Source organism: Ixodes scapularis, unplaced genomic scaffold (genome assembly GCF_016920785.2).
Source record: "Ixodes scapularis isolate PalLabHiFi unplaced genomic scaffold, ASM1692078v2 PGA_scaffold11__112_contigs__length_91849675, whole genome shotgun sequence".
In the NCBI taxonomy this organism is placed as follows: Eukaryota; Metazoa; Arthropoda; class Arachnida; order Ixodida; family Ixodidae; genus Ixodes; species Ixodes scapularis.
This window is the reverse complement of record NW_024609837.1, coordinates 9,174,886-9,198,187: the sequence shown is the minus strand read 5'-3', so window position 1 is coordinate 9,198,187 and position 23,302 is coordinate 9,174,886. Positions and strand designations below refer to the sequence as shown.

General features: G+C 47.0%; 1 protein-coding gene across 2 annotated transcripts in view; it reads right to left on the bottom strand.

The window, feature by feature from the left end:
• Positions 1-535: 535 nt before the first annotated feature.
• LOC8030117 overlaps positions 536-23,302 on the bottom strand; it is a 265,725-nt gene continuing 242,958 nt past the window's right edge. Inside the window, exons 16-22 of one of the 2 annotated variants that reach the window (XM_042288815.1) lie at positions 10,385-10,497; positions 9,549-9,659; positions 9,329-9,454; positions 3,173-3,299; positions 2,331-2,624; positions 1,422-1,861; positions 536-821 (exon numbers count right to left, since the gene is read on the bottom strand). In XM_042288815.1, the coding sequence (XP_042144749.1) occupies positions 693-821; positions 1,422-1,861; positions 2,331-2,624; positions 3,173-3,299; positions 9,329-9,454; positions 9,549-9,659; positions 10,385-10,497 (1,340 nt within the window). In that variant the 3' untranslated portion in view covers positions 536-692. The remainder of the gene's footprint in view (positions 822-1,421; positions 1,862-2,330; positions 2,625-3,172; positions 3,300-9,328; positions 9,455-9,548; positions 9,660-10,384; positions 10,498-23,302) is intronic. The other variant, XM_040218935.3, reaches the window with a different exon arrangement.

Genomic DNA, 23,302 nt, shown 5'->3' with positions numbered 1-23,302 from the left:
TGATATCACATGCTGATTCGCTAAATGTTTGAAAAACAAAAAACTTTATGAGCCGACGTTTACCTCAGCCTAATTTGCATCACACTGATATTTGAGATTGTGGGCGCCTGTAGCATTTATGTATGTGAAAATGAACCTGTCAGTTAGAAAGACAATATTGTTTTCTTTCGAGATGACAAGTTTTACCACTAACATAATTGAACCACGCGCTCACAATCAATTTGATGAGTATTGGGATCAAGTGGACATTCGCTCAGAGATAACGTTTTGTATCTTTTCATCCAGGTAATGTCATGTGTTCAAACTTCCGCATTTTCTCACCACCGCAAGCGTCACATTCTTCTGGAGTTTAAGCTTTCTGCGATGCGTAATATATGCGGGCCAAAAAACCCAGTTACATTTTCTCGATCCTCCCCTGTATAACCTTATACTAATTCCTTTTTGGAAGGGACATTCGAGGTATAAGGAGCTTTTAATACATTTATTAAAAACTTCACACAAAAAAAAAAAAAGAAAAGGAAAAAGAACAAGGCATACAAGAGGAGGACGCAGATACGCTAGACACGGCGTCGTCTGTCTGGAAAGCTCAGACTTGAGTTCGCGTCTCGTCCCTCTTGAAGCGCACTTCTGTCGGCTTGATGAATAAATAAATAAACAGCTGCACTTTCATTTTTCACACATTTTTGTCGCAGTCACGTTTCCCACGAACCCCAAGTTCCGTTCAGGTTGCTGGGGTACCCGTTGGGGTCGGTGGGTTGGTTTACCGGAGGCACTTGGGTGACCGCGTAGCTGTCGATCCTGCTCTGCAGAAAAGCCACGAGCTGGAAAGACAACTTAAATTTTTAGGCGGGCCACTGCACGTCCAATCGGCTTCGGACAAGGGCGACACCCTACACTAGCCACCGACAACTTAAGAAATGTAGAGCGTGGTCTTTATTATCTTCACACCCCTCGCCTTGAGACTCGTTCTTGGGCCTTGTTATCAACGAATCCCACTGTACGGGGGCTCAGAAATCTACACACCCTGAATTTCTTAGCTGTTACTACAGTGACTATAAACGGCACTGCCTGGGAGAAGGTAGGGAATCTTCTATTGATCACGTAAAGTGCAGGTCTTGACTTCTATAAAGTCTCGCTCCCAAAGCTTCCTTAACACTTCCAGTTTCTTCGTACGAACATTCCACAAGAAAGATAATTCACAGGGCGAAAAAATGTGGCCCCGAAAGAGGTTCACCTTGTTCTTGTTGTCAGTCATCTCCGCTTCGATGCTCTCGCAAAGAAGCCTTCAAAATGTTGAAATTAAAAACAAAAGGACTTCTTTTTGGAGGGACTTTTCCTCCATGTCCTAGGGGGCGTCTATAGGATAGTGATACGTTGCAGTGCACAACATCTAACAGCCAAACAAGAAACAAGACACTTACCCCAGGTTGCGAACTGGCAATGTTGTTAATCTCGCAGGGGTCGGCTGTCAGATCGAACAGGTACGGCGGGGAGAGGGACACAAAGTTCTTGGGCACCTTGTTTCCGCAGGTGAGTGTCGCCCTCTGTCGCCACTGGTCGGGAAACTTCAGGTATCCCGTTCCGTAATACTCTCTGAGCACTTGGGCTGCCTCGGACTGGGCCATCAAGAGGTCCAGGTCGCCGTAGGGGCGAGAGCCTCCCGTGGTCAGATATCGCTGATCGTATGCCCCGCCGTTGGCTATCCCGAGGACCAGCTTGTAGTTGGTGTAACGCAGAGCCGAATTGCGATCGATCGGGTCGATGTTGTAGAGGATTTCGTAGCGCGGGGACGCAGATCCGTAGGCCAGCGGCACCCACATGTCGGTGCCGTCCAGCTTTCCCAGCGTTTGTGGATTACCTCCTATGAGTGAATTGGTTCAGTACATGTCACAGGGTAGGCGATGTTTATGTTTCGGCGTCGTATTTATGAGCGACTTTAAACGCGTCAATTTTGAGCATTGAGGCAACTTCGGAAACATTATCAAATCACATCGTATTATATATGCTATTGAAAATACACATCTATTATACACAGTTAAAACAAAATGCTGAACGACTGTTATCAATGACCATACGAATGAATTTATACTCTAGAGAAGAAATTTTAACAACTGATGGTCTTATACTCTATCCGAGGAGCTGTGTGCACCAAAGGCAAAGGCATTGGCGCGGGCACGTGGCTTTCAGATGTGCCTTCTTTTCACGAGTGCTCGTGAAAGGAAAGCAAATATGAAACCCATGCCCTCGCGCCTGTGCTTTGTAGGTACAGCGATGTTTGATCGAAGAAAACTTCAGCACAAGGCGTGATTTACAAGAGGAAAAGAAGGTACCGGCTGCCGAGTAGAGGGTCGGCACCCAGTCGGTGATGTGCATCATCTGGTCCGAGACGACGCCCTTGCGCTTCAGCAGAGGACTCCAGACAAAGGCACTCGCCCTGCAGCCTCCTTCCCAGAGAGTGCCCTTCCCTCCACGCAGGGGAAAGTTGTAGCCCCGGTTTGACTCGAAGCCAAACGGAAGCCCGCCGTTGTCGGCGCTGAGTACGATGATCGTGTTGTCCAGCATGCCAGCGTCGAACAGGGCTCGGAAGACCTCTCCGATGGACTCGTCAAGGGCGTCCGTCATCCCTGCGCGTTCAATATTGCCGAGTCGAGCAAACCGGGACGTGTGTAATTCTCAAGTCCCACTAGAGCGACAGAACAGAAACAACCGACAACCGACAAGTCCCAAGTACGCGTAGCATGCACGCAAGGGTATTCTATCTTTTCCAGGCTTAGAATAGCCCTCGCTTACTTCACGAGCGCAGAGAGACTGAAAACCATGTGTTCGTATGCATGCTGCACGTGTTTGGGGCTTGTCGATGTCGATTGTTTCTGTTTGTCCGTCTAGTGGGACTCGGACACGTCTAAGTGCGGATGGGATACGTCCAAGCAAAATACAAATGTTCTTGAAGCTGTAGGGAAAACTTGAAGATCCCTAAAAACCTGGAACTGCTACGCTCAATTTCACTTTTGGTCCGACCACGGAAGACGCTGACATCATTCTAAATTTTGCACTGATGACGCTTAGATTTAAAGTGCAGTCGTAAACAGGGTGCTTCCTTCCATCTGCTCAGCAGAGTTACGCCCGGTATTGCAGAAACTCGAGTAGCTCAATTTTGGGTGTCGTCACTCACCGGCGAAAATTGTCCGGTTCTCTTCCCCAATGTAGGGAAACTTGTCTATGTTCTCTTGGGGCGCTTGAAGAGGGTCGTCGAAATTTCCACAGTGTACAGCTTGGTACGGAAGGTACAAGAAGAAGGGCTACAACAAGAGAAACAGTATAAGTATATGTATGTACGCATGTGTGGATCAATCAATCAACCAATAAATCATAATACGCCTTGATCGTATCTTTACTTTGGAGACGGACAAAATCTGTTGCGTATGAACTGGGCGCATGATGTGTGTATGTGTATGTGTGTGTGTATGTGACGCCACATGTCACCATAATATCCAGTGACTTTTCGACGTCACGCGACGCCATGAAGCCACCTGACGTCACGACGTCGGGTGACGTCAGGGTGTAACTTGACGTCATAACATCGCGTGCTATCATTACGCGACGTGACGCCGTGACACCCGAGAATAGCATCGACTCATGTGGCATCACAGTCACGTGACATCGAATGACACGTAAGCTGTGTGCCGGTCAAGTTTAACTTGTCGCTTTTTAGATGAAAGCCAGCCCTGTAATAGAGTACATGTTAAGAATATTCACTGCCAAGGATGAGAAAACCGTTTGCTTGGAAAACTGAAGTTCGGAATGTTACAATGAAAATGACGTTTGTGACGTTTGATCGTGTTTACGTCATTGTTAACGCCACGTTGTTACGTCAGGCTCAGTGTCGCGTCACAGACGTAGTTTTAAAGTAGTCGTGAAATGAAAGCTGGTGACTCGCTGTGCTAGAAATAGTTCTCAGTATCAGCATAACATAGCAGACTTTTTGTGCATACGTTTTTTTATTAGGTTGAGCAGACTAACTTACGCGAGAGCAAAATAATTGATGCGGGGCTGAAACAATGTGTATTGAATTTTGGTCATTGAAGTTATTAAGGAATACGAAAAAATGGCCCACATGAGCTCACGTTTCGGTCTTAGACACAATCGAGACCGGCACCATTCAGCTATCGCTGTAACTATCGCTCTGCTAGCGGGATGTTCTGCTCCAGCCCGAATGAGGCGCCGACCCTGCAGTACCGCTAACACCTTCCATAGTCAGGAACAGTTTAAGAAAATGTTTGGAGGGAAAGGAGGGCTGAGGAGGAGGAGGAAGCAGACGGAACGCTGGAGAGAGGAGCAGGTTTACTTATTTCCTGTTCAGCATTTCGTTCGCTTCCTCCTCCCCAGCCCCCCTTTCCCTCGAACATTTTCCATAGCCTGCGAGCCCTCTTCTCGATCAAAATGTAAGTAGTGCAACGCGCGGAAAGGCAGCAAAGCCGGCTGGGCTTGAGAATGCCGGTCCGCTGGCTAAGCGGTCCGTAGCTTCGAATGGAATGTTTGTACGACACCTGTTTACCCGTGCATAATGAGGACCTAATTAATAGACTTGGAGTTTCTATACTTATGGGTCCAAAGGAAAACCCTTACTTCTAGGCCTTGTCAATTTGATTATCAACGAATGAAAAAATCAGGATAAATTATCCTGAGAACTGTTCCACGCTTATGTGAATTATTTTTACCCAATTCACTACATTTTATAGTCATGCCAATCAAAAATTAATAATGAGCTCTTCATTAAAAATATTAATATTATACCTTATTTCAAGTGTACCAAAATATCCAGAATGGTCGTTAGGTTGGTTCACTTCCACGAGAGCCGCGTGACAGACAAATACATACAGGATGACACTCGAGACACGCTAATACAAATATAGTGCAAAGCGCAGAAATATAAATTAGTTAGCGAAGATTGAGCAAGTCACATGCGCAAAGCTCAAAGGCTAATGAAAAAAAAAAAAAAAGGCGTAAGCGTTTTTTTGTTTGTTTTTGCGGCAGACATCGAGTGAGCTTGAATCCTTGACACTAAAATGAGCCGCGCAAGTTCATTCCTGGAAACGGGCAGTCATTTTATAAAATTTTGATCGAAATAAGCAATATGAACGCACAACAAATCCACAACCAATGTTGTCTGCATACGCCCTGCACGTGCTCCAGGGAATGCAGATTTGTGTGATATATGGTTCGTATTGATGTCACCACCATTTAAATTAAAAAAAAAAACAAGAACAGCATTATGGACCTCGAATGCAACAAGGGTGAATCAGTACAGATTGAAAAAAAAAACACGAATATTTCCAAATGCGTTGCATATGAGCAACAGCGGGGACAGCGAATAAAAAAGTAAAACTAACTGGACAGACGATGTTTCATAAGATTTTTTTTTAGACAAAGTGAATAGAGAGCACAATATTGTGCAGGATGGACGATAAAAATCAAGACGAGTTATACCGTGATTTCAATCAGAATTTAAATCATGATTTAAATTAGTACTTAAATCACGCTGGTCTCACTCAGGCTGCCATAAAATAGCCGTGGATCTAGTACACTGTACCGTGGGCAGAGATCGGCATTTTAGGTCGCCCTCACTCACCCTCACCCTCACAGCCACACTCACCTAAGCCCCTCACTCACCCTCACCCTCACAGCTACACTCACCTTCAGCCCCTCACTCACCCTCACCCTCACAGTCACATTCACCTTCAGCCCTTCACTCACCCTTACTGAACCTCACGGCCCTCACGCACTCACCACCCTCACGGCCCTCACGCCCCTCACCGCCCTGACGGCCCTCATGCCCCTCACTCACTCTTGGCCCTCACGACACTCACCGCCCTCACGCCACTCACCGCCCTCACGGCCCTCACCGCCCTCACGGCCCTCACCGCCCTCACGGCCCTCACCGCCCTCACCGCCCTCACGCACTCATAGCCCTCACGCCACTCACGGCCCTCACCGCCCTCACCGCCCTCACCGCCCTCACGGCCCTCACCGCCCCCACCCACTCACAGCCCTCACGCCACTCACCGCCCTCACGGCCCTCACGGCCCTCACGGCCCTCACGGCCCTCACGGCCCTCACGGCCCTCACGGCCCTCACGGCCCTCACGGCCCTCACGGCCCTCACGGCCCTCACGGCCCTCACGGCCCTCACGGCCCTCACGGCCCTCACGGCCCTCACGGCCCTCACGGCCCTCACGGCCCTCACGGCCCTCACGGCCCTCACGGCCCTCACGGCCCTCACGGCCCTCACGGCCCTCACGGCCCTCACGGCCCTCACGGCCCTCACGGCCCTCACGGCCCTCACGGCCCTCACGGCCCTCACGGCCCTCACGGCCCTCACGGCCCTCACGGCCCTCACGGCCCTCACGGCCCTCACGGCCCTCACGGCCCTCACGGCCCTCACGGCCCTCACGGCCCTCACGGCCCTCACGGCCCTCACGGCCCTCACGGCCCTCACGGCCCTCACGGCCCTCACGGCCCTCACGGCCCTCACGGCCCTCACGGCCCTCACGGCCCTCACGGCCCTCACGGCCCTCACGGCCCTCACGGCCCTCACGGCCCTCACGGCCCTCACGGCCCTCACGGCCCTCACGGCCCTCACGGCCCTCACGGCCCTCACGGCCCTCACGGCCCTCACGGCCCTCACGGCCCTCACGGCCCTCACGGCCCTCACGGCCCTCACGGCCCTCACGGCCCTCACGGCCCTCACGGCCCTCACGGCCCTCACGGCCCTCACGGCCCTCACGGCCCTCACGGCCCTCACGGCCCTCACGGCCCTCACGCCACTCACCGCCCTCACGCCATTCACCGCCCTCACGCCACTCACCGCCCTCACGCCCCTCACCGCCCATGCGGCCCTCACACCCCTCACGCCCCTCACGCACTCATGGCCCTCACGCCACTCAGACCAGCTTCAGATGGGGCAATTTCGCCCAGAAACTTTACGTCGCAACACCAGCAACACGGGCCGCCCGCGATCACAGGCAGCAACCAATTGCTGCAATTTGCCATCGTCATCATAACATTTTATTTTTCTTGTACTATTTAGACAGAATTACGCGTTATAAACGTGTTTTTATGCATTTAAACCTCGTTAAGAATACTAATGCACCTTTCTGAAACAGTTTATTTCCAAAAAAAAACGATCGATTTCAAACCAGATTCCAAGTCATTCGGTGTCATCATCACCGGCACGAGGTATCACGTGAAAATTTTGCGTCCCTGATTGGATGCAGCCGCTTCAAACGTATTCAAATTGCTCCGAGTTGCTTGCGTATTTCAAGCCGGACCCGATCTCAGCAATTCGTGTCGATCTAGGGAAAGCTAGAGAACAACCCGCCATTAACACCAACATTGCTGAGAAAGATGCTCGATCTGAAGGGGGCCTCACGCAATCAGCGCCCTCACGCACTCATGGCCCTCACACACCTTATGCACTCACCGCCCTCACGGCCCTCACGCCTCTCATGCCACTCACTGCCCTCACGCACTCATGGCCCTCACCGCCCTCACACCACTCACGCACTCATGGCCCTCACGCCACTCACCGCCCTCACGCCCCTCACGCACTCATGACCCTCACCGCCCTCACGGCCCTCACAGCCCTCACGGCCCTCACGGCCCTCACCGCCCTCACAGCCCTCACTCACCCTCACACTCATGAATTTTCCTGGTTCAGAAACTCACTCACCCTCACCTCACGTGTGAAGATGAGGGTGAGTGAGGGTGAGTAAGGGCCCTCATGAGTGAGGTTTGCCGAGGTATGACCGTGGGTGATATTTCGTGCTTGATTGAAGTTGTCCGACGAAGCAGATTCTTGAAACCCGGCATGAGCGGTAGCCTCATCTTTGAGGACCCGGCGAAAGTGCTACGAAAGCGCAGCACCTGGGGAAAGCAGCGCAGCTCGCATCGAAACCAGACTCCGTACCGGCGTCTGCTTTCGATGCTTCTTTGGATGCGTGCTGTGCTGCTTTTCCTCGGTGCTGCGATTTCGTGAAACTTTCACCGGGTCCTCAAAGATCGGGCTACAGTTCACACCGGGTTTTAAAAATATGTTTCGTCAAACAATTTCAATCAAGCATGAAATATCACCCACGCTATGTTGATGGCAGCCTGCCACCACAACTGCCACAACTCTGTCTGCCATGGATGGAGGATAGTGGCTGCAGCACCTTGGCTAGAGGTAATATAACTCTACCAAAAAGATGGCCGCCAGTGGCCGCATTCGCGAAGCGGGCAAACGCGATCCAGCAATTGTCATAGAGATCAGTGAATCGGCGGCCCCGGGGCTCTGCTAAGATCGATGGATGGGGATGGTTACGGCTGAACCTTTTTCATCGGGCGGGGATGATTAAAAAAAAATGAATGAATAAATAAACACAAAACAGCAATGTTAAGCCTTTCAAGGCTACACTTCTTAATTCAGAATTAAGGAAGCATGGTAAAGAACCCTATACAACTACTAAGCTCGAGCATCCAGTAGAGAGTTTTAGTAAAATGCACCGTGCGGACTGTGGGCCTAGCGGGCGCGTGTTTACAAACGCTTCCAAGTAGCGGTACGAGCTCTCGCTTGCAGCTCTAAGCACTTGCGTACGGTCCACTAAAGGCCCCTATTTACCATTCTTCACAACCGAAAGTTACGATCCGTATAACGGTGGTAATATGATAGGAAACGAGCTCCACGCGAACGCTGACGCGGCACTCGCATTTAATCAGCGCCCGTGCGGCCTGCCGGACGTGACGTCATGTGACGTGACGGAGTGTACAAGCGGAGCGCTGACTCTCAATTGATTATTGATAAAGAACAGGTTGCAAATTGGTTCTTGATAAAACGAGTATCTTAGGACGACACAGTCAACAAATGAGTAGAAACAATTTAGAGGCCTTTCGTATTTTAAAGCAAAAAGAAAGGTGCGTCAGTTCGCCTTCTATCGCGGTATTTGACAGAGTTGGCATTCTTGAGCAGGTTTGAGACGTGCGGGGGGCGGTGACCTGATATTTTTTGGGGATCCGTGATGCTGGTCGATTTGTGTTTTCATCTTCGAATGAATCAGTTGAGAGTCAGCGCTCTGTACACTTCGTCCCCTTGTCCTCTTTTTTTTAAAGTTATTTTTTGTTAATTAGGCAACCTAGTGCCCATGGGCGCGCCTGACATCTCTTGACCAAGGGGTAAATACCTCTGCAGTTTTCTGCCTAACGCATTGCCGCCGCCAATGCAGTCAGGAAGTTGCTACTGATGTAAAAATGTATACGTATCGGTGTCTTAGTTACAGATGACTGGGTTTATTTACCTTCGAAACATCGCGGTTCTCGATGAGAAATTTCGTTCTTTCAGTGTACAGTTGCGTTGAGTAAATGCCGCTCACATTCCTCAGCGGCTGAGTGTTCAACCAAAAATCGAGTCCAGTTTGGTTATCCTGAAAAAAAAAAAAAAAAAAGAATGAAATGTAAGGCTCCAAGATCCTTTCGTGCCCCAGACCCAACCGAAATCCGCAGCGGATCGCAACCTACCCAGAGGACAGTGTGGTTGTAGTAATCTTCCACCGCACTGTAGTAGCCGTAGAAACTATCGAATCCTCTGAAAGTGGGGGTGTATGAGAGCTTGTAGTTTCCCAGGTTCCACTAAAAACATAAAAAAAAGTATTTGCATTGCATGTACTCGGGTTATACGCAAACTGTAGATTGTATCTATTGGCCACGATAGCTTAGGATAGACGGATGAAGAGATGCATTTTGTTGAACTTTTTTTTAATTAGGCAGCGGATTGCGCCAGCAGGCTATAGTCGAAATTGTCGTTTCTTGGAGATGATAAGTTGCATCTCGCTATCAGCTTGCACCGTGATCAACGCGCTGAAATATGGAGCTCAGTGAATACCAACAACAACGTGTTCAATGAATGCGATATAAAATGCGGGTAATTTATTTGCAACCCGCAAATCGGAAAACCCGCTTTTAATTTTTTTTTGTGAGTCTTAAAAAATTACATGGCAAGAAAGCACCTGTCTTCTTTAGAAGACAGGTGCTTTCGTATCCTAAAATGAGTCCCAAGTTTAAGTCTAACCTGCCAGTGAATAATGCACTTAGTCCAGGTTTTGACTGTAACAAGTTTGCAAAAGTTCAATTCTATAATCAGCGGTTTTTACTTTATTCGATGCTCTCATCCACTTATGTCTAAATCACGATGTTTCAAAACCGCGTTCTTTCTGAAAATTTTCGATGTCCATACATCAAATCGAGAGCGGCAGAACTTTGCAAACACAGTTGGTGGACACTTTAATTAAACGAATCAACAGAAGAGACGTACATCCAACCCTATATTAAAACAGGTGCAGAACTTAATTGGTCACCTTGCCAACGATGTGAGTTTCATATCCAAGGTTCTTGAGGTATTGAGGCATGATAGATACACTCAGGGGCAATCCAAACGGCTCTGCGGGCGATAAGACGCCGTGCTGCATGCCTGGAAGGAAGCAGTTGAAGAGTTTTGACAAAAGGGAGTCCATTGCATCCAGCAAGGTTGGTCAGTATCGCCAAATTAACCTTATTATGTAATACAAAATCACTGCCTGAAATAAGAAGCAGTAGTGTTTCTCAAAATCAGGGCTAAATGGAAAATTGTTTCCATAAAAATAACGAAGGAAACTCTTGTTTCGATTAAAAGGCGGACAAATGTGGGGTATGGACAGGCGTCTGGTACGGATAAAGACCTTTACAAAAAGAACTCTCTGGCCGCCGCCATTTTGCGAATCGAGCGACCCCTATCAGCCAGAAATTTCTGCCACCCGCCTGGGCTGTGGAAACCCGGTCAGCTCGACTTCCCACCAGCATTGTGCATTCAAAGTTCGTCGGCTTCTCTTGAAAGTTTTTATTTACTTCTTTATTTATTCATACGTACTTCGACGTCATATGAGGTCATTACAGGAGGGAAACTTACATATGCATGAACAAAACAACGCAGAAAAACAAGATGCTTTTGAAAATTATTAACTGAAAACGACAAGGATTAAGGGAAAGAAAGATTGTTGTTCGCGCTTATAAAATCAGCACAAAATATGCGTATCTGTCAGTAAATTTAATTCCAGTCATCAACAATTAAAAAAACGAGTTGAAAAAAATATATATATGACACTGAAATAGAACATATAAGGAATTAGACTCTCTTTTGCGCGTAGTAGTAGAAAATGCAATGTATTTAGTTCACTCGATGCCGCAGTCTTCATTAACAATTCTGTGAAACATTTCGAGTGGATCTAGTTTTCGCCTCAACACAGTGGTTCGAGCGTAAGAGATCACAAAGCAGATGAAATAAAAAAAATTGCGGTCATACCCTTTAAAAATAAATCTTACAGCATTAGACTGAACAGATTCAAGTAGATTTACATTTTTTTTTTAAAATATGGTTTCCATACAACAGATCACTGAGATCTGTACTCTAAGACGGGCCTAAGAAGGGGTTGTAGGTGGTTAGTTTGCCTTCCCTGGTGGAGCATTTGAAAGTCCGCTTTACATATCCCAAGTTCTTAAGGGCTCGGGAGCAGATAAGGTCGACATGTTTATCCCAACTAAGATTGGTCGTAAAGAAAACGCCTAAGCATTTAATCTCGCTAACTTCGTTTAAAAGTACATGATCAATACCATAACTAAAAATAAGCGACGAAGTTTTATTTCTAAATCTTATAAATACAGTATTATCAAAGTTTAAGTTCATACACCATTTCCCACTCAAATTAAGAAAACGCACGAAAGATTCGTTGAGTAACAACTGATCATTGATGAACGTGATGTCCTCTTACAGAACGCAGTCATCGGCATATATACGGATTTTAACCACTGTGTTTTCTACAACATCATTTAATATACAAAATAAATAAGAGAGGACCTAACACTGATCCTTGCAACACACCTGAACTAACCGAAACCTCCGAAGAGATGACATCCGCAATTGAAACTAACTGCGACCTGAAATTCAGGTAATCAGAAATCCAGACTAGTAAAAGTGTACTCTTAATTACGGGTGGCTTTTAACTTCAAAACTTGGGGTGCGATATATAATCAAAAGTCTTCGTCTAACCACCAAAAATGGCGTCAACTTGTCCTCTCTTATCCAAGGATGAAGCGACGTCATGAGTGACTTCCAGAAGTTGCGTAGTGGTTAAAAAATGTCGGCGAAAACCAGGCTGTTGAAAGGTTGTTGAAGACATAAATGAATAGCTTCCAAGATACTCGAAAATGAATTTATATACTTTGTGTTCGAGAAGTTTATACTGGATGAGGACAAGAGAGAAATTGGTTTAAAATTACTAAGGCCCTGTTTGTTACCCTGCTTGTGTATGGGAACTATTCTTACTGATTTCCAAAGTCGTGGTACCGTCCCAGAGGAAAGAGACTTCTGGAAAATAATAGCTAAGCATCTCGATGCCCAGTCTGAATAAAAAACAAAATTCGAATATACTCCAGGCCTCAAAACTTGCAGTCGAGGTTCAAGAGAAAATTGTGCACACCGGAAACACTAACCTGATTCCTGAATATTTGCTAACAAAATACAAACAACATTTGAACAAAAACTACGCTCACTGGCGTTGTCAGAAATAAAAACTGAGTAAGCATATGCATTAAAGCTGTTAGAAATAACCACAGGGTCACTAACACATTTATCCCGAATAAAAAAACAACGAGGAGTGTCCTTCCTGGGAAGGAGAGATCTCCGAATTTTTGCAGGATTTGGCGTTATAAATCGAGATAGAGTATCATTGAAACATGTATCCATCGCGGCAGCCATTTTTGTTCTAAACGTTTCCTCGAACATTCAAACTTTCAAATTTTTTTCCCTGTTCAGGATGAGTATACCCTTTTCGTGTTTTCCTCCACTCCGAGAACCAGAGAGTACCAGGGCTCGTAGCCTGCCCGGCCTTCGCAGGAAACGAACCAAGAAAGCGAACGTCAAGCAGCCCGCGACGCGGGCCGTTCGACGTTCTTCGAGAATTATTTCCGTCAATAAAATCTCCGAAACGCCTTCCCGGCTATGTTCCCGGCCTTCACGAAAATTAGTTGAAAGGGTCGGGTCCAGGGTATGGGGATGGAATACACACGTTCGTTCATTTGCTTTGGTGATGTGCGAAAAAGAGCGGCTCTCTTCAAAACGGGCCCAAAACAAGCAGGATTCCGCCCGATTGTCTTGAAGTGACTGTCATATATTGTTGATAACAGTCACTTCACGGTTCAAATGCTTGTGACGTCACACGTGACGTCACAAATATTTGGCGTCACGTGTGACGCCAAATACGATATGGCGACGCCATTTGGCGCGCGTATTGATAGATGGCGTCTGGAGCAGTGTCCGAAGGTGTAGACGATCAGCAAAAGAAAGCAGACGACACGCAGACGAAATCCGTTGGCAGCAAAAGTGCCGTCGTCATGCAAATTCGTTCTTTTCTTTCCTTACAGTTTTGCTTTTACTGCCCGTATTTATTTTTCAACCAAAGGTACATCACAAAAAAAGATTATGTTCATTTGAATAAACCATGGTGGTCGCGAGCAGTCTTGTTAAGGTATAGCGCCATCGATCAATACAAGCTCCAAACCCACCCCGCTATTCGACTTGGTCGTCTGCTTTGACCCTGGCAAGTTTCTTGGCCCTATTTTTTTTTTTTTTTAAAGAGGGCTACGCTTTGTAATTTTACAAGAAAAAACCGACCTGTGAAATACACTTTTGAAAAAAAATGTTTAGATTGCTACGTGTAGGCGTCGATTTTTACTGTCAATTTTAGATCAAGCCTGGTGACTTAGGAGATCCTATACATTGTTAAATCGAATTTTAAACACGAGCAGAAATTAAAACCGAAACTTCGACTCCGTGTGGCAACATTGGCCTCGGGCTGTCAAGAACATGGCTTTCACATGGTACGAGATGTCACGTGATCCACTACGCAACGACAAGCGGGATTGGGGCGGGCGTGTGCGAGGCACAAGTGTCGTCTGCACCGCACTATTCACCACGTTTTGGTGTCTACGACAGTCGACGTTGTCTGCACAACTGCGGCATAAGTCCGCGCACGAAGTGTCCGCAGTCTGAACGAAACTCCGGAGACATTAATCACAAGCACTGAGACGACGACTGCGGTTGTGACGCGGGACACGGCGGGACTTCCGGACGGCTCCCAAGAAGGGCGCTGCACTAGTTCGTTACGCCAATCACGTGGACACCACTGAGCGCCGAACAGAAACATTGCTGACGTCACCCATTACGCTTACCCGGAGAAGTAAAAACAAGCAAAAAGGGGCAAGGATGATGAGGTTTAGCTCAATTTTGGCAATGCCCATACCGTAGCCTTGTCTGCGCTGATGGTTGCACCCCAATTCGCCCCCTCGAGTCAGCCGTGTCAGCGTCAAGCGCCTTCCGCGCGGAGAGCCACCTTGCCTGCCAGACAGTCGACCAAAAATTTCGTCCAGCCCGGGCTTTCCCATTGCACCTCCGTGGAGCCCCCAGAATCGGGCCCCCGGTTTACGTGACCCGGGCGGGATTCCGAGGCGAGAGGAGCAAGGCGTCGGGTGACGTCTCACCGAGGAGAAGCCCCTTCGCAACAGAGACGACTCCGGGACGCCGTACGATACGGACGGGACGACCGCTCTTCCCTCCGACATAATTTGTAACCTTGTGTATCCGATTGTAATCCCAGTTAATAAACGTCTTGTTAATTTTAAATTAACCCCAGTCTACGCCTTAAACTTACGATCATCTACGAACTCCCAAAACCCCAACGGATAACCTGACAGCCGAATTCGGCAACTTGGCAAGTTGCAAAGTTCGCCGGACAGTTTCAAGAAACATTTAGGGTGAACTAGTGCCGTGTATTGTGTGCGTGCTGACCACGCATAGCGAACACGACCTTTGGCTCAGGCAACGGCGGGCTGATGTAACCGAAGACGCCGGCGGGGGAGAACAAGCCACGGAGAAGAGCGTGACGCCTGCGCGAAAGAAGAGACTGGGCGCGGTCGCAGACCGAACAAGACGCTTCTCAACCGAGTGTAATCTAACAGTTAAATGAATATATCCTCATTATCCTAAATTACCGGTACATCACAACTAGGTATTAATATTTGGCGTGTGGTCTTCCTAGGTTATACTGAAGTGGACTGCATTGTTCTTTCAAAGAGAAAAAAACAAAGCGGAGTTGCCCTGTGTAGATTGGCACTGCTGAGTGTATGGTGTCGTTAAGAAATCAACATAGAATGAAACAAACATTCTAGTTGCATTTGTTCTGTCATGCACGGACTCACAAAAATAGCTTTCATTTGTTTGTTTTTGTTCCCAAAAATAGTACAATGCTTTTTTAGAATCATAGAGAACTTCTTTTCGCCATAGAACACAAAAGAAAAAAGTTAAACGCGGCAATCTAGCCGTTACCAGCTCTCGAATTGCGCCTACGCAGGCTGCCACAGCTCACTGACGAGAAAACACACAGCCCAGCGTAGTCGGGCAACACTGACGTACACTCTCAAAGCCTAAGACGCGCGCTGTAAATCGCTTCGTTATAGCAGACCGTTTTATCGTGGGTAGCGCCATTTTGAATACTGTAGCGCCATCTCTAGCGAGCGTCAGGTTCCGCGGCCATGCTGAGTGATTAGAAACGTCGGCGAAAATGCTCTTCGGGGCGCCGCACCCGCGTTGGGTGTGCTGGCTAAGCATCCGACTTAGCACGCGACTTGGGTTCTTGTTGGACGCGGATGGTGTTTTTAACTCATTGGAAACGTTTGTTGCTCCGCGTGATGGCATTTGCAAGAGCGGCGATGCCGCGAAGTGCTGCACCGAACGCGCCACCCATTAAAATCGGAGGCGAGTACTCGTATCAGTTTACAGCGATTGTGCTTCCCTTCAGGTTTTTTTTGTTGTTGTTCGTTTTAGATGCAGTACACCGATCATTTCTTGGGCGTTTCGTGTCTTCCATAGCAATGAAATATAATCTGAACAAGATACTTTAGTTGAGCGAGTTGGTGATAAAGTTGTATAGAAGAAGAAAACACCAAGGTCGGACAAATGGGTTGTTTTGTCCGCCCTTCATGTTTTATTCTTTCTCGTATTTCATGTGAACAAGGACGCGCGAAATGAGAACATTGCAGGGAACGATCGAAGGCAGCTCCCTCCGGCATGAAGGTATTTATAAATGTTTTATTTGAGGTTCCCGTGTCCACGAATGTGTCCTTTGTCGAGAACTGAAAACAGCAGAATAAAGATGGGCCTATTGCCAAAGCGAGTCGATTAATGATTCAGCGATTCGAAATCAATGCATGAGCATGTTTCAGCAACATAAATTGGAGTGTTTTTTTTTTTTTTTTTCAGCTACATTATGTACAAAGTTTTCAAATAAGAAGAGTCTAGTCGCGTTGTGAAGGTCAACATAGGTTCACGGCTCTCTGGTATCGCGCAGGAGATCGCGATTCAGCAAAACCAATAGAGCTAACTTTTCGAGAATTTCCAGCCACACCCAGTGGCGGAAATGAGCCTTCAACTAAGCGTTGTAGATGATACAATCGGGTCGATGTTACCACTTCGAAATATCAACATTATGATATAAGTTACGAAAAGTTGCAAGCTAGAACAGCAATTTTAACGAAAAAAACTTGCGCGCACTTTGCCAGCATACCTTATGTTCATCGACGGTAATTTCCACAGAATGTTCTGAGCATACTCGAAGAGATAGCGTTGGGGAAAGTCTTCTCGATTTTCGGACGCATCGCGCTGCAGCCGGACGTCTAGGTCATTCCAAGAACAATGAAGTTTGAAGACATTGCAGCAGCCGCACGCGCCTTGCTTGTCGTGATCCCGTGCGCGATGCACATTTCCTCCGATAATAGTCTGCGCTTCCGGTAGTTACTCGTGCAGCCTATTATCGAACAATGATGTCGTGATGACCAGGAAATTGTCGTCATTGATTTCGCCAGCTCTAATTACATCTGGAAGTAAAAAAAAGTAAAGAAATAAAAATAACCGCAAAAAAAAGAAAAGCGAACTTGGAGAAAAAAATTAGAAAAACACGCGTTCGAGGCGTTCATTCGGGTCTTTCGCTCGTTCCTAACCACTCGGTAAGAAGGAAAGCACCGGCAGCCCTTCCTCTTTTTCTTTCTTACCCTCTTTCAGTAAGCGGCTCTGCGATATCCTAGGAAAAGTGGCGCCATTCATGGCTGTCTAAATGCTTGAGGCAGGTGGGCGCGCCACTTCTGGGAAGAACATGGCGTCTGAAATCTAGCTCAGTGCTGCGCTGTGCCGCCATGATCTTCCCAAGAGCTGCACGTGCCTCGTGCATCGACGCTCCTTGCGCTACTTTTGAAACATGAAGGGGCTTTGGCCGGATCGGTCAGTCGGGCCAGGTATGGGCAAAGCAGAGGACGTTTTTGCATGTGCGAAGCAGCATTTCGGCATTCCGCATAGCTGTGTGGCTGTTGGTTGTGCCGAAAGGTACTGCAACAGTAGTGCAATAAGTTTCCGCAAGCTTCCGGCGGGCGCTGACGGACGCAGAAAATGGATAATCTGCGTGGATCGCAAAAAATGGTCACCTCGCGCGGACGACCGCTTCTGTGGCAAGCCTTCATTGAAGGTAAGTGCGCAGCTTCCATTGCAATCTTTGTTTCCAGCGCTGAGGCTCTCCTATGCGTAGGGAAACCGTCATCCGTTCCAGACCGGCCGGACTTCGTCCCCACGGTGTTTGCGCACAAGCTGCCGCCCAAGAGTTCCTCGGTTGCTCGCTATACACCCAGGCATCGTGGGGTGTAGCAGCTGCCCGCTGCGACGGCATCAGCTTGACTCGGACGACGCATGACACGGCGCCTTGAGGCTTCTAAAGCTTGCAGTCTCGTACCGAGCCTGTGGCGTAAAAAACAAAAGTGCACTTAAACTTCCGACACGAACGACTCCCGATATATTCGCCACGCATAGCGCTCAACCAATCCTTACCTTGAAGTAGGCTCGCGGGACTCGCACGCTTGCACCGTGCCGGCCGTAAATTAGCTCAGCGAAAATACCAGATGGACGACGACCTGCGCCATCGAGGTTGGGGGCAGCAACTTGGCCGATTTGGAATCGGAGAGCCGACGCTCCTTGCTGGCGGCGCAGGAATCCTCAAAGGCAACCCCAGGTTCTTGCAGTATCGCTGCTGCTCAGACTCTGGTAGCTAGCGCCCATAGTCAGACAAAACTAATAACAGACTACGACAAAAAAAAAACACACAAAAAAATTCAAGAAACGCCATAGCAGAGCGAACGTACAGCCCGCGTTCCAATGGGGAAAACACGGCGGGAGCGGTCGCTCTGGTCTCCACCCCTCCTACGCATGCGCGATCCCCTGCCGCGTTTGTAAACAGAGCGCGCCGCACATCGGTGTGTGCGTGGGTCGTATACACCGACGTATGGTACGGATAGACCTGTGGAATAGTAGAGACAGCTATAAGGACATGACATACCGTATGTCCACTCATGGACATATGGTATGGACACTAAACCCATAAGGAGATTCGAGAAGCCGCGTTATTTCGGCTGGGATTTCTGTCCAATCGGTGATTCACTCACTGCACGCGGCTTTTAGCCGAGCGCTGACGCTGGGTTTGGCTACGTCATCCGATTGCACCTCGAGCCACGTCAAATGACTAACTTGGGAGGGGAATGCCGTTGTTTCTCTTTTGTTTCTCTACCCTTTCCAATCGTTCTGACGACGCTCGGTATGAATACATGTATGGTACAACACATCTTAGTATGTGCGGATGTATGAGACGAAGCGTACGTTATGGACACTCTTTTATGAATAAACGTTTGCAACGTACATTAAGTATAGGCACATGGAATGGTGTGGACAGACGTACGGCATACAAGAAAGTATTTCATATGCGCAGACGTATGTTAGTTTGATATTAATTCGAACCGAATTACTTAAGACAAGCCGTGAAAGATGGACTAATCTGGTCTGTGCAGGTAACTTATACGGTCAGGGGAACATAATATAGTGGGATAATTCTTGCAATAATTAGTATAGATAACTAGAATGTGGTATTAAAATTTCATTTAGTCAGAATATGCCTATAGTTTCAATTAGAAACTTGCTGAGCGTTATCTAAAATTACTAAATGAGTCAATTTTATAAATATTTTTAAGCACGTTACAAGTGCGGGGGTGCGCTAAAGTTTCCGATCGTGTAGCGAGACTACTTGACCGATGTGTGGTTTGAGATAACGCTCAGCAAGTTACTATTAAAAACAAAATGTTCATTTTCGCAAACTAGATTATAATTAAGTTATTTTAAGTAATTAATCGACTTATCCAAGGGATTATTCTCTGATACTACGTCCCCCGGCCGTATGACTCACCCGCACAGGCATTAGTCTATCCCTCACGGCTTTCTTTAAATAGATCTCTTCGAACTAAGAGTAAACATCCTGAGGCCAGATTCCCGAAACTTTCTTACGACGAAAAAGTTCGTAAATTTATCTTACGACAAAGTTATGAACGTTTGAGTGGTCCCAAAGCAAAATGTTCATAAATTTTGCGTAAGTTACGGATTTCGTCGTAATTTACGCAAAACTTACGAACATTTTGCTTCGGGAATACTCAAAAGTTCGTAACTTAGTCGTAAGATAAATTTAAGAACTTTTTTGTCGTAAGAAAGTTTCGGGAATCTGGCCTACAACAAGTATAATAGACACACGCGAACAAAAATACGTGTGGTATGGGCATCCTGGGCAGACGTGCTTATCGCTCGAACACATGCGGATACGCTATGACCACCCTAGTGTGCGCAGGCGTCAGGTATAGACACCGTGTGTGGAACGCCCGTGGCCAGAACATTTGAGTGTACCGGTGTGGATGGGGTAGAGCCCGGTCATAAGCGCGGCCCTGGACGGGGTACAGGCCGGCTGCACGTAGTAGTTGTTCAGGATGATGCCGTCTGCGGCGAGGGTGTCCATGTTGGGGGTTGGGATCTGGGCAGACCCGTGGAAGCTCACGTCGTCCCAGCCCTGCACTCAGCGGAGACGTCGGGGAAACAGGGGAGGCGGATTGAAGAGAAGTTGAGGGCGATCAACGACCCGCTCACATAATGTTTTATGAAATGCGATGACCCTCATTCCAACCTGCGTCCGTCCGTACGCACCTCGAGAGCTAAATCTAGCAGAAACACCTGAATTGGCATATAACAATTGTTATGTAGCGGCTGGCAAGATGGCGCCCATCGGCTCGTGACCATCGGCTGCGCTCGCACCGAGCGCTTGAGAGCCGCGGAGCACGAGCAGACAACGCCAGGCTAGGAACGTTGCGCCAGGCTCAATCGGAGACTTCATCGAAATAAATCGATTAGACAACCATCGAAGGTCTACATCTCGTATTTAACAACAATACACCAATTCAGTTTTCCCGTTAAAGAATGTGGTAAAACTTGAATTGGTGTGTAGTGATACATAAATTTATTTTTCCCGCTAAAGGTGAAGGGAAAGCCTGAATTGGTGTGTAGTTACTCACCAATTTAATTTCGCCTCTAAATTTGGGGAGGAAGACATTTGGTGCGTAGTGATGCACTAATTCTGAGGAAAATATTAAAGTACATTGGAAGTCGAACTTCCAACGCTTAAATCTCAATTAAACAAACGGGACGTGACTATGACGTGCTACGATCTACAAACCAGATCATCGACGAATAAAAAAACGATGTTGGGACGCATGTTTCCATAGGCCGAAGATGCACAGGAGAGTAGTAATGCCACCGACAAGAGCATTGCCAGCAATTCTAGAAAAGAAAAGTGTAAAAAAATCAGCACGCCTTCCCCAAATTTTTAAGCGAAGTGATATGGAAATTAGTTCGAGGAACCACCTCTAATTTTTCTCCATGAATCATAATGATGATTTATATGCCGAGTTGCGTCAGAATTTAGTGGCAAGGTGGCGGTTGAATTGTTATTGAGAATTGTTGAAATATAGCTCACAATATTAACGTCCAAGCTTTTATTCCTGAATCACGAAGAAAGCATTCTCTCGGCTGGTGTGTTTAAAAAGCGTTTTTATTTAATATATGAATGAGAGTGGGAACACGATAGCGAAGCATATAAGCTCCCGCTTGTTCCCAAGCCGTGCAAATGGCTATAGTCAGTATTGTGTCGCGCTCGCACCCGAAGGGTCGTGGGTTCGAATACCGCCTAAAATTCTTCAAATATTTTTTTTTTTTTATGGTATGAACCAAGTGTACGAACACATGCACGTCGAATTACTGTGTAATCTGAAATTATTTGGGACATTCGACAACCTTTAATTCGCATTACGTGGCATATTTTTTAATCACTTTCATTCCACGCGTGACGTCACGTGAGCGTCGTGCGAAATTTCCGCGCGAGGTCTTGTGGCTATGACGTCATGACTCTATCGACCAATCAGAAATTTTCCGTCACGCCACCTTTTCCGTCACGCCACCGACGCCTTCTTTTCTGCGATTTTCTCGCAACGCCACCGACGCAGGAGTTTCTGCCACACGAGCTTGTTAGCACTATCGCGTTAAAACAACGTCACACAGTAACGGCATTGCAGAATTGACGTAAAGTCGTGTGACATAGTTTCGTATACAGCCCGGCAAGAGACCCCATTAAGCAACGAAAGCGGTTGCCAGTGCTTGGACGCGGTGAGGTAGCACTCGTGTCTAACACGTGATCAGATCACCTGCTTATGAAATGTCGGACAGGTGATGGCGTGGAATTTTGCAAATGATCTATTAAATCACACAACAATTACTGCTTTCAGTAGGCGCGAATGAACCCTTCACCTGCCGTTTGCAAAATTTTCTAACTCGTTAGGCTACGTGAAACATTTTAGGATCTTTCATCTCGAGAAACTGAAACTTCATTTGTTTGGACTTGAAAGATAAGAAGAGCTTCGGTTATTCGTTCACAACGATTTTTTTTAAATTAGTTTATGTAGGATAATTAATCACCCTTTATTCACCCGCACCAGTAGCTTTGCGTCTAGTGAGTTTATATGTTTCTTGAGTTTAAAGCTTTCCAATTAAGATTAAATCTAAGCTTATCATACGGTGCATTAATTTTAGTACACACAAGAAAAATGCTTTCTTCAATTTTGTTAGGTGCCAAATAAGAAATGTTTATGATTCACGAAAGCGTAAGCTTCAAGAGTACTTTCTCCGGAAGGTATTAAAACGAAACGACGCTTAGAAAAAACAAACATCAAATAATGGTATATAACGAAACTTGCATTCTAATGCTTGATACAATATTTCTAGGTTACAAGTTAAAAATAGGCAGTATAAAAAAAAACCTGCCGACTCATATCCTTCCGCTATACTGATCATAAGTTCACTATCTAAATCAATAGGAAGTGGCTGGGTTACCTGCGCCTTGCGACTCAAAACCAAGCTCCCTGAAGATAAAAACGGTTGCGATTGCGCACCACCGACTTGACCAATGCAGCCGGAAATACTGAGTCTAGGTCAGGTGCGGTAACCGACACCGCGGTATTAATTACGCCAGAGATAATCGAATACGCCGCATCTATAGCACATGCAGGTGTCTGCTCGTGGATGCAATTTGTGTTGTTTGCCATACTTACACGCTCTCGAAGCGCAGTGACATGATTCCTTGACATAATAGGTGACGTGTTCACAAAGTGCGCCCAAAAATGACACGCGGCTGTCTCGTTGTGCCAAGGTCGATTTGTGCAGAGCGGACATACGCGTTAATTACATTTAATTACAGTTCTATATGCTCGTGTTAAAGTGGCTTAACGAGGTCGCACGCGCCTCATTATCTAACGAGGACGGAATAAAGCGCAATGTATTTTTTTTAATTGTGACAAACATCTGACAGAGGCTCTCAATTTTATGTCAATGGGTAAAAAAAACAGTTTTGTTTGAATCAACGACAATCAGACCAATATTTGCTACACCTTAAAGGATAACTCCAGTCAAAAAATCGAACCAAGGTCAATGCCTGATATCAATCTACGGAGACTTAATACGAGCACTGCCAGAATATTACCCTATAATGGTAAACTACGATCCACTCTGAAATTGATATTAAAAATGATCTCCACCAGGATTCTCAGCGGGCATTCAGCGTGTTGGCTGTTTGTCTAGCAACCTTGTGCCCTGATGTCATCTACGTTTCGAGGAGGTTTCTTGTTCGTACTGCCACTTTCACCGTGTTTTTCTGCTGCGTTTTCAACCGTCCCAGCGGAAGATTTTTGTTTCTCATGTTACGTTTTAGCGGCCGTAGTTTTTAAGTGCACTT